The sequence below is a fragment of the Doryrhamphus excisus genome, linkage group LG13 (genome assembly GCF_037039965.1).
Source record: "Doryrhamphus excisus strain RoL-2023G ecotype Guam linkage group LG13, RoL_Dexc_Guam_v1.1, whole genome shotgun sequence".
NCBI lineage: Eukaryota > Metazoa > Chordata > Actinopteri > Syngnathiformes > Syngnathidae > Doryrhamphus > Doryrhamphus excisus.
The window spans coordinates 17673735-17686085 of record NC_136369.1 but is presented as its reverse complement, the minus strand read 5'-3'; the positions used below and the strand labels follow the sequence as shown (position 1 = coordinate 17686085).

The 12351-nt window shown below is 38.7% G+C and overlaps 1 protein-coding gene across 1 annotated transcript; it reads left to right on the top strand.

The window, feature by feature from the left end:
• Positions 1-12101, top strand: lpcat2 (lysophosphatidylcholine acyltransferase 2). The gene is made up of 14 exons (XM_058089463.2): positions 1-315; positions 570-712; positions 1692-1909; positions 3358-3470; positions 3660-3720; positions 3820-3878; positions 4026-4060; positions 4179-4233; positions 5510-5592; positions 5662-5787; positions 5862-6015; positions 6983-7081; positions 7465-7606; positions 8815-12101. Exons 1-14 carry the CDS (start codon positions 205-207, stop codon positions 8991-8993), a joined length of 1578 nt encoding a protein of 525 aa, XP_057945446.2. The 5' UTR covers positions 1-204; the 3' UTR covers positions 8994-12101.
• Positions 12102-12351: the final 250 nt, after the last annotated feature.

Here is a 12351-nt window from a genome sequence, read left to right as displayed (position 1 = left end):
CAATCGAGCTACTTCCGGGTTGGCTACCGCTCCTTGTTATGCTAGCTCGAACGCTCGTGTGACTTAGGGAGGGAAGGAAAGGGAAGGGGTGGATAAGGGCCTCCGAACGAGGAAGTAGTGCAATGATAACATGAAGCTCCTGCTGCTGCTGCTGCTGCCGCCTTCTCTGTGATTGCAATCCCCCGCATCTGTTTCCTGCCCGCGATGCCGTCCCAGCGCGTCTTCGCTCTGCCTAGGCAGCAATCTCTGCTCCTTCCTGCTGTTATCAACCCCTTCGTACAGGACACTAAACTCTCCAAGACCACCATACTCAAAGTGAGTGACTACGGCGTTTCTTTTCTTATATTTAAATACGCATCGAGGTATGTGAAATGACGTCCACATCGCCAAGGCCTTGGTGGTGTTATTGTTATTATGATAATCTGCTTTGCTATGTGCAAAGCCTCACTGTGTGGTATGCATTTCAGGAACAATGGGAGCCCTTATGTGATGGATACAGATCTTTATTTTACACAAGGAATGTAAACAATGTGTGTTAACCGCCTGCATTCGTGTGTCTCTCTGAGTAGTGTGTCCTCCAGGGAATCGTCCTGGTCCCGCTTCGCGCCATCCTCATTTCATTGGTGCTCATGGTAACATGGCCAGTTGCTGTCATCATCACCTTCAAGCATCCTCTGAAGGGAGCAGTGGCACCAATGACAGGATGGAGAAGGTAAAGATTAACGGCACCTAGAACGGAATGGTGGGAAAAAGTCAATCCGGTAATTGTACTGCCTTTGAGAGTAGCAAACACTACCTTTATACACTACAGTTATCATAGTTTATGATATTACGCTCTTAACGGTGGATAATTTACCATCAATTGTGAGTGCAGAAATCGATCGATTTGTGTGCTAACGATGGATCCATCTCGGGTGCAGCTCTATCAATCGTGCAGATCCATCGTTGGTGCGTAACAGCCATATTGTACAGAGCATGCACATATGTCACACTAACTTTTGTTTCACATTCTTAATTTTTAACATAGTCATATTGTACTGAGCAGCTAGGACATTGCTTCTATGGTTATCATCACACTTTTTAATCTCTTCAATGGTGGCATCCCACTAATAAGTCATAAGTCTTCCTTTAAATGGTCGCTGAGCCACGGTGGGTTGTTCAGGTGTACCCAATATTGTGATCTACTATGACAAACAAAGAATCGGCATTATCTTGGATTTACGATCCAAACACAAACAAGCAGCCTATTGTCACAACAAATAGATCCTGGCACTTTGTAGAAAGTGCCTTTTTAAAAAAAATGAAAGATCATATCAGCACCACCAACATGACTTCAGCTCTGTTCCCAGAACACAAGAACAGACTGAGTGGGTGCCATAAGCTACAGTAAATTAAGCTAATAATGTTTGATTATCTGATGATTCGATTTTGTTAGTCATGCTGAAAGTCTGTTGTACAAATAGTTATGATTGTAGACTACACCAATGAGGAAGTGTGGCGGAAGTGAAAAGTGGTTGCAATATATAAAGTTGAAGCAAAGTACATAGGTTGTGCAACTGTCACAGCAACAAGCCTTGAAGCCATAAATGCAGAAAAAAAAGCCTACTCCCCAAGATAATAAACATCGTTTCATGAAAATCTCTCTGTTTTGGATTATTATTAAACACGATTCAACTTTGTGTTGTCTGCAGGCTCATGTGTCAGAGTGTGATGGCCACCCTGGGGAGAGCCTACTACTTCTGCATGGGCTTCCGAGTGGTGGTCAAGGGCAAGCAAGTGAGCAGCAGCGAGGCCCCCATCCTGGCCGTGGCCCCCCACTCCACCTTCTTTGACGGTATCGTGTGCATCGTGGCCGGCCTGCCTTCCACTGTTTCCCGCATGGAGAACCTGGCCACGCCCATCTTTGGCAGTGAGTCATTTTAACATAAACGTTGTGTATAATTTGTTGTTGTGTCCATCGTAAAGCCATTATTAACTGCATTGTTACCGACACAAAAAGCTGAAGCAACCTTTGCTGTTTTATTCTTGAATATGGCCTATTATTACTTTAAAAAACACATTGTAAGCAAATTGTACTTATTCTTTGTTGAAATTAAGCATTTTCAAGCAAACAAATGGCTAAATTAACTAAAATTCAATCAGAAGACACATTCTATAGATACAAGGGCTAGACGTGATCACCAGAAAATGTTTAAATTACATCACAACAGGCACAGTAATCATAACATAATCATCGTAATAATAACACGGATTACTGTTGGGCCCACCTAAAAACTTGCTAGAGAACACATTTACTGTGTCACACAATATGCTTGTATTATGTTTTCTGTATTGGTTAATACGAGTGTAAAGCAATTTAAAGCCGCCATTGTAATACATTAATGAGACAATAAAGAACCCTCATTCATTCATTTTGTACCGCTTATCCTCACAATTCATACCTATGGACAATTTGGAGTCGCCAATTAACCTAGCATGTTTTTGGAATGTAAGAGGAAACCGGAGTACCCGGAAGAAAACCCACACATACACGGGGAGAACATGCTAACTCCACACAGAGATGGCCGAGGGTGGATTTGAACTCGGGTCCCCTAGCTGTGAGGCCTACGCGCTAACCACCCAGCTGCCGTGCAGACCTTTCCAAACATACACGAGCAAAAGAGAATTCAACCGTACTGTACAGTAAAACTAAAATAAAGTAAAATTTTAGTCTATTCCAGCTGTCTTTGGGTGAGCGGGGTACACCCTGAACTGGTCGCCAGCCAATCACAGGGCACATATAGTCAAATGGGGGTGGGATTGGACTCTGGTCTCCTAGCTGTGAAGTCTGCGCGCTAACCATTCGATTATTATACTATTTATGTCTAATATATCTTATTTTCTCAGATTATATATATTATATATATCATGTCTACAGGGCTCTAATAATATTAAGTAAACTATTTAGAAGTTTGTAAACAAGTGTCTCTCCATAACTATGAAAATATCTGTCCGACTTGCATAAATTCACTTATCGCAGTAGAGTCTGGAACCATTTAACTGCGATAAACGAGGGACGACTGTACATTAAATGTTGCAGCATATAATAAAGTGTCCGCAAAGGGTTAAAACAGGAATGCAGGCTGTGTGTAAACATATGCGTCACACACTTCATCTCCCTAATCTGATCAGCATCTACGGTTGCTGCACAATTTCACACCCTCCCACAATGTTTATTACGAGACTCAAAGAAGAATTTAACTACTAATTATTACAAAAATGTCTTTATTGTTAATTTTGGTGTGTCCACTGATAATATATCATCTTTAATGAGGACATATTTTCTTAAATGTGCTTTATGTGTGTCCTTTCCTGCAGGGTTTGTACGCTGCCTCCAGCCGGTGCTGGTGTCCAGAAAAGACCCCGACTCAAGGAAGAACACCATCCAAGAGATTGACAGCAGAGCCAAGTCAGGAGGTCGCTGGCCACAGGTTTGTTTAAAAAAAAAAAAAAAAAAAAAAAAGTCTGTTGTTGCCTAAGGATAGTTGCAGACTAATGTTGAAGTAGGCTGCGCCACTTCCTGTTGTATGCAATCCTCCTTAAAAAAAAAAAATCTTGTTTTAAAAAGTCAGGATTATTATAACAAAATTGAAGTTTTCTCTATTGATTTGCCCCTTGAGGTTTTGATATTTCCAGAGGGAACGTGTACAAATCGCTCGTGTCTCATCACATTCAAACAAGGTGCGGCATCACACACACACACACACACACACACGGGAAAAACTCACTTTTATTCGACTTTCTCCACTTTATTATTGCTTGCACATATTCTGTCCTTAGGCGCCTTCATTCCAGGCGTACCTGTGCAGCCTGTGCTTTTGAGATATCCCAACAAACTAGTAAGTGTTCATGCACAATAACACACAACCGATCAAATATTATTATTATCTTTTAAAGGTGGAATTTATTCAACTCTTGTATTAGCTCTTCTTATGACGTGGAACATGTTGTGCTCATTCAGTTGTGTTCCATTTCCTTCCCTGCAGGATACAGTGACATGGACCTGGCAAGGTTTCAGCTCGTAAGTGTTCTTCTGTGAGGACTTGTTTCTTTTTCGATAACAGCCATGATCATAAATAAGTGATTTTGTTTCTGTTGTTTATATAAATTACATTACATCCCGATGAAATCACATGCAGAAGGACCCTGCTGCTTCTAACGCTGTGCCAGCTTTACACCACAGTGGAGATTGAGGTAAGCGGACATATCCAAAATGCAGCACATCGACATCGCTAGCTTTCATTATTCATTCATTTTCTACTGCTTATACTCACGAGGGTTGCGGGGGGTTGCTGGAGCCTATCCCAGCTGTCTTCGGACTGGTGGCCAGCCAATCACAGTGCACATATAGACAAACAACCATTCACACTCACATTTATAGCTATGGACAATTTGCAGTCGCCAATTAAATTATCATGTTTTTAGAATGTTGGAGGAAACCGGGTTACTACACAGAGATGGGCGGGGGTGGAATTGAACCCAGGTCTCCTAGCTGTGCGCTAACCACTCGACCACCGTGCAGCCCCATCGCTAACTTTCATTCATTCATTCATTCACGACCCCCGGTCGTGGGGGTGCTGGAGCCTATCCCAGCTGTCTTCGGGCGAGAGGCGGGGTACACCCTGGACTGGTCGCCAGCCAATCACAGGGCACATATAGACAAACAACCATTCACACTCACATTCATACCTATGGACAATTTGGAGTGGCCAATTAACCTAGCATGTTTTTGGAATGTGGGAGGAAACCGGAGTACCCGGAGAAAACCCACGCATGCACGGGGAGAACATGCAAATTCCACACAGAGATGCCCGAGGGTGGAATTGAACCCTGGTCTCCTAGCTGTGAGGTCTGCGCTCTAACCACTAGACCACCGTGCAGCCCCGTGAGCCTTGATAAATCAGTCAAAATTGTCTAAAATTGGCCGGTAGTGAAGGGGTTGTCTTGAAAATGTTCGACATTTTATTCAAGAGGGGACTGACAACAGCAAGAAAACCTGAGAAACTGCAAAAACCACATGCATTGAACGCATCATCCCAACGAGACACACTCAAAAACAAGAACAACAGAGAAGAGAAGCCGCCCCATCGCTAACTTATAAAATACAATTATTTGTGGCCCGACTTTTATGTCAAGTACGTTTACTGCAATGGCTTTTGGTATAACACACAACATGCGACAATAATGCACATGAAGTATTAATCTAAAATGAAATAACTAAAAAAAAAAAAGATGGTGGAATTAGGGAGATCTTTTTTTTGCATTTTTTTCAAACATTTTACTATGCCAAATATGCAAAAAAGAAATCTGAAAGGGGGTAAATAGGATACCACATGTCTGAGTCAGGCCTCTAGATGGAGAAATATGATAAACATTACATTTTGTATAAGTCTGCAATCGACCACCGCGCCAAGAAATGGTGTTTGAACCTTGTCATCTTCAATTTTTTTTGCTTGTGATGGTTCTTCAGTTCCTGCCACCTCACGTCCCAACAGAAGACGAGAGGAGAAGTCCGGCATTGTTAGCCAGCAGAGTGCGAGACATCATGGCCCAGTAAGTAGACAAGTACATACATGTGTCCTTTCTAGACCGTGTCTGATGTGTGCTTGACGCTGCTTCCAGAGCACTCGGCGTCCCCGTGACAGACCACACGTACGAGGACTGTCGCTTGATGATCTCCGCCGGGGAGCTGACACTACCGATGGAGGCCGGCTTGGTGGAATTCACCAAAATCAGTCGCAAGCTCAAGTAAGACTTTGTTGAATCATCTCATCACTTTGACCCCCCCGACTCTGTATGACCTCCTGACTACTGTTCTTCAGTTTGAAGTGGGACAACGTGAGGAAGGAGTTGGACGGTTTCGCCGCCATGGCTAGCTCGTGTAAAGGAGGACGCATCACCATTAAGGAGTTTGCCGGCTTCCTCAAGCTCCCAGTCAGCCCCGCCCTAGAGGAGCTCTTTGCCCTGTTTGACAGGGTAAGACACTCACATGTCACATATTTACTATAGTTACTTAGAAACCAAAGACTGGCAAGTATTTGAGGCCAAAAAGATGGCACTACTTGTAGTTGTCTGACTAAAGATACAGTATTTAAGTCCGCAATGGCAGGTTGAGCTACAACCATTCTATGTAAATGCAATATGATGCTCAAAAAATCGCATGGTAACAGGAGTTAAAAAATAAAAAAGGACTAATTCACTACAATTTTTTCCCCAAGAATTGATCATGTATTTATGTAGTACATAATATTAGATTGCACATAGGAAAATAAAAAAAAATAATAAATTAGTTATTAATTTTCAGTTAAATAATTCAGATTCCATAGGTCTTCTGTTTTTACAACATTAATGGCAATTGACCCACAGCACCGTTTGTAGTCTCAGGTCTTTTTATTAACATAAAATATGTACAATAATCCCTGGTTTATCACAGTTAATTGGGTCCAGGTACAACCATGATCCTTATTTATAAATGCAATATTTTCATAGTTAATGTATAGAAAACCTGTCTATGATATTCTAAACATGGTCATTTGCATTATTAGAGCCCTTTAGACATGAAATAACACCCCTATAGTCACCTTTACACTCATATTCCCCAATATAGTAGAAGTAATCATAGAATATTTGAGACATAAATTAGGCTTGTGTGTTTTGCTGTAAATATTTTCCGACACAAGGGGAGTGAAGTATGTATTTTAGTTAATTTAGACTTTTTATGCTTGAAAATCCTTAATTCAGGCAAGAAATTCATAAAATTTGCTTGCATATGCATATTTTTTTTTACTAACAATAGACCGTATCAACATCAAAACAGCCTCATTTATGAATTAATATATATATATATATATATTTTTTTTTTTTAATGTGTTAAAGCAAAGCTGTGAAATTCGAAAGGGCAAAGTGATGAGGGATCACATATTTTTTTGTGCTTCTTTTCCAGAATGGCGACGGCACCATAGATTTCAGAGAGTACGTCATCGGAGTGACCATCCTGTGTCGGCCAGCCAACACCGAAGATGTGCTGCGGATGGCATTCCGGGTATGACAAAGATGATTTATTTATACTTGAATACTTGAATACACATACAGATATACTGTATTTTGTGTGAGTTAGCACAAGGTATGTGTTTATCTTTCTGATACTGAGTAAACCTGAAAGCAGAAACACGCCACTGCAGTGAAATGGAAACAGAAAGCAGCACGGGACAGACATGTGGATCATGTCACAGTAATAATATATGGCGTGGGAGGCTTGGAGTCAGTCTCGGGAGTCAATTGTCCGACCAGAACAGCAAATGTGGTTTTGGAAATTCAACAAAGAAAAAAAAAAAATCTTATTACAAAGTGCAGTTTCAGGATGAACTACTGTACATCGGAGGGGAACAAACAGGAAGGATTAATCCAAATGTTGTGTTTTCGTAGCTGTTTGACACGGACGAGGATCAGAAAATCACACGAGAGGAGTTCACGGCGCTGCTGCGCTCCGCTTTGGGCGTGTCCGATATCAACATGGTCAAACTGTTTAAAGAAATCGACGCAGACAGCTCGGGGTTCATCACTTTCAGTGAGTATATTATTATTATGATTGACAAAACACCAATTGCACAATACAAAACAATTATTTAGTAAGCTGAAGATGTTTGGATTTATTGTTTATATGCTATTTCATGGCCTATTATTGGTCCAAAATGATGCCTAAATTCAGCATTTTCAAGCATAATACTTCACAAATGAGCTAAAATACAAATACAAGGCATTCAGAAGATGCATTCAAAGACGAATGATTGCAGCCAGAACAACAAGCTTTTATTGAAAGTTTGAATTATCTCACAAGAGTCACAGTAATACCGAATAAAAACACAGGCTACTTTTGCGGCCATAACCCACGCCAAGCTAAAACCGCTATGCCATTCCCCTCGGGAACACATTTTTAGCAATACAAAGACTTATTCATGCCTTAAATGGCTTATTTACTCTTATTACATTGACTATATTGGGTAATATATATTGGGTAATATATTGGGAATGTAAAGTTGTAGCCTAATAATGTTAAAAGACTTTCTTTATTGTCAGTGCACAATAACGAAATGTTGTTGCCTGCCTCCTGTTTAATAATAAATAATAAATAAATAATAAATAAATAATAAATAAATAATACATAATAAATACATAATAAATAAATAATAAATACATAATAAATAAATAAATAATAAATAATAAACAAATAATAAATAAATATTAAATAATAATAAATAAATAATAATAAATAATAATAAATAATGTGGAGAAGAAATACAAAAAATTTAAATAATTTAGAATAAATAACAATATATACATATCACTATATTGACAGTTACTATGGTAGCCATTATGTCATTGTATGGTCATATCACCTCGTGCTTCAGTACGTGAAAAAAGAAAAACAAAAAAAAACAAAACTTGAAAGCAGGAAGTGAACAAATGTAACAGTTACTGATTGTAAAAGTACCAGATGGAGGGGTAGGATTTAATAAGCTTTGCTTCTTCCTACTCCTTTTGGACATGTGGAACTGTGAACTGATTATGGGATGCATTCAATTGTAATCTGATGCATGTTCAAATGAAATAAAACCATTCCCATTACCAATTACCATGGATAAAATGAGGGTCCCAAGGCCACTTCTGTCCTGTAGGCAGCAGTAATGTCCAACCGGATTAGTTTTGGAATTCACCAGTAGCCGCAACACGTTCTTCTTCACACGTTCCGTGTGTTTCGGGATCCCCTTTTCACAGGTGAGTTTCAAGCTTTCGCCACAACCCACCCGGAATACGCCAAGCTCTTCACCACCTACCTGGAGCTTCAGAGGTACCAAGCCATCCAGGAGGCGAGGCCAGGAGATCTGGAACTGTCCGGTCAGGTCAGTTCAGGGGAAAGTCGGGAGGAGAGCACCTCGGATAAGAAAGACGACTGAGAACCCAATCCATGGTCCACTCCACTTTGGTCTGGTCAGAAGCATCTTTTTTTTTTTTAAGTCTTAGTGCCTTATGGTGCAGACACTACTTCCACCTGTCAATGTCACGGCTAGGTCACAATTATCTATGTCTTTTTTAATGATTATTATTATGACAAATAATAATAATACAAATTATCCTAAAAATTTTTTTTAACAAATAATACTATTGAAATAAATAATTATCTTTAATTATCTGTAACGCAAATACCCAAAGCTGGTGTCATGTTGTGCTTCCTTAGTCAGCAAACTAGCTGAGAATTCTTCAAAACAATCAATAACCATGCCCGTTGCCTCTGGTGCTCAACTCAACTGATTGGATATGATTTGTAAAGACACTTAAACGGTCCCATGAAGGCCTCACAGATGTCAAAAACATATCGTGGCGACAACAAGAGACCGTTGTGACAAGACGCAGATCTATCCGGGTTGGGCTTCTGCTGCCATTGATGTTCCCAAGAAACACAGGAGCGTCTTCTTGACTCAAATTATCAAATCTTTGGGGACGACTACAACTTTTTCCCCAGAGAAGCGAGTTGCTCGTTGCTATGATTGGCATCATCTTCTCTAAGGAGCGCGTACCGATTTTTGCCGCAGTACTAATCCCATGTTGGATTTATCTCCCGTTTCCAGTTCCATTATCATCATCATTACTGGGGGGTGTGTATTGGCAAGAATCTGGCGATACGATATATCGCGATACTGTTAACAAGGCGATATTTTTTTTTTGTTTTTCTTGTAGTTAATAATAATAATAATAATACATTTTATTTATATAGCGCTTTTCAAAATACTCAAAGACACTTTACAAAAGAATGGAGTTGAATAAAAACAAGAAGACACACCAAAATACAACATTCATTGGTTAATACACAGTTAAAACGGGGCACAGCAGTCAGATATAAAAAGTTAAATATTATTTCCTGGGAAAAACTGAATTACACCAGCAATATGCACTTACTAAACATATTTTTATTTTATTACAACAGTATGTTATGCTGTATCACAAACTTTCCACTGTAAAAACTTAAAAGTGTAGCATTTGGATAAATAAAGCTTTAAATTTACAAAAAAAAAAAAAAATTAAATTATGTATAAAGATCCTGCACAAATGTTCACATTCTATTAACTGTGAAAAAATGCTGAGTATACAGTCCCTGAACTATCCACCATCAGAAGAGTATTTTTGTGGAACAAAGTAACTAACATCAGTAAAAAGTCATTTTCAGGATGCTTGAAATAACCATTATTTAACAAAATAGTGATATCAATTTGAAAAATAAAATACCTGCAATATCACAGTACTACTTTTGTAGTATACAAAAGGACCTTGGTATTGCTTGCTAGCGGCAAGTCCTCATGGTGTCTCGCTGAGTGGAATCGCAGATTTGTTTCCCGAATACTTTATTCAGGTTTAAATTAAAATCAGAAATGAACCTTTTATCGTGTCTGCACTTGAATAAATACCATATACAGTCTATGATAAATACCTAAAAATATCCATATCATACTTATAGGTTATCACATGGTTTGGTTTGACCTTCGGTCTCGGGCTGATACTGACACTTGGGGGCATGATACTGGGCAATGATACCAGACAAACCATGTGACATACTATTTAATCAAAAGACTATTTTGTTTCCAGAAAAATGTCAATTAAAGTTCCATTAATCAAGTTTGGGTTTTTTGGTGACTGAAGAAGCACTAGGAACTAAGCACTCGTGCGCTGTTCTCTGATTGGTTGTTTCACGGGCTGATACTGGACATTGTTAAACTCTATATTTTATCAGTATCACTGCCCTGGGCTTTGACACAGTATCATTTCATCCTTTTCCCGTATCATTCATGGGCGGTTTCTAGGGTACAAGGCCAATTAATACTGTAGTATGTGATAATAATGCGATAATATCGATACAGTATCGCGATATATCGCCGAAACGATATTTTCTTACACAACTTAATCATTACTTTTTCTTCCTTGCCATAATTTTTTTTTTATTTTTTAAATGACAAAAATATTTAAAAATAGTATCTCACAGTTGCAGGTAGAGAATGTGCAAAAAGCAGGAAGGAGGCAATAAAGTAGAAAAAAAGAAGCACAGTTAAGTGGGAGACGGAATTGCCGACTAGAAGACACGTTGTTTTTTTACGCACGTTTTTTGCGGTGTGTAAACGCATCTTAAGGCCGCAACACACCAAATGTATTATTATATTTTGTTGTGATAAAGTGACGCTAGTTTCAAGTCTCTTGAACACATTTATACAAACGTATCACAAACATATACATTTTAAACCAACACCTCATGTTCAGAACCGACGAAAAAAACATTTCTTACGTGTTAATCTAATATAAAACGTGTTGGTGTTTTTTAACAAATGGATTATTGTGCTTTGATTTTGCTTATGCTGTGTATTATTCCACTTCATATGTGTTTGTAATTAGTTTACAGTAAGCTTTATTTGGATCCCGGCAAGTGTGTTGTGTGTGTGTGTGTGTGTGTGTGTGTGTGTGTGTGTACTCAGGGACACGGACCTTGTAAAGACGGCTGTATAATTAAGGAGAAGGTTTGCTTTGCATGTTGTATCTATTTGCATCCCCACGCTTCATGTTTGGTGCTGACACAGCAAGAGCGTTCACGTGGAAAATAGGGCAATTTGTGAGCAAAAAAGGCAAAATAGGAGTGTGTGTATTCCGGTGGGGTGTGCGTTCAGATTAACAAGTCGTCATTTTTTTTTTTTTTTTTTGTTGACGTTGCAAAGTTGAAAGTACAACAAGAATGCATATTTAATTGAAAAACTTTAATTGAAAATAAGGCATAGGTTGCATTACCGTGTCATTCTCTAATCCGGCACCAGGTGGCAGCAAAGATCTTTTTTTTTTAATCCAGCTGTTTTCTTTTATTATTTACTTCCTCTTTCATGCATGTGTGATCTGAAGTTTTAATGACTTATATTTTCATGTGACTCCAAACATTACCGCAGTGGAGAAAATTAAATATTTAAGCTCCTGTAAATGTGACATGTAATTGTGAACAAAATAAAAAGGATAAAGATGCCAAAAATGACTCAGTTTATGAGTTTTGTCATTTTTTTTAACCAACAGAAAATTTTTAAAAATAATTAAACGTGTGTATTTAAAATTGGTTTATTTTATAATTTTTTTAAAAAATTAAAAATATATTATTTTTAATGTTTTTATGATTTCAAAATATATTTTCTGGGATTTTTTTCTCTAAGAATTTGGGAGTTGCTGTGTGAAAGGACACAAAATTGCAACAATAGGACGCTGGGCGCTGTGTAAACTTCTGATAAAGGCTTA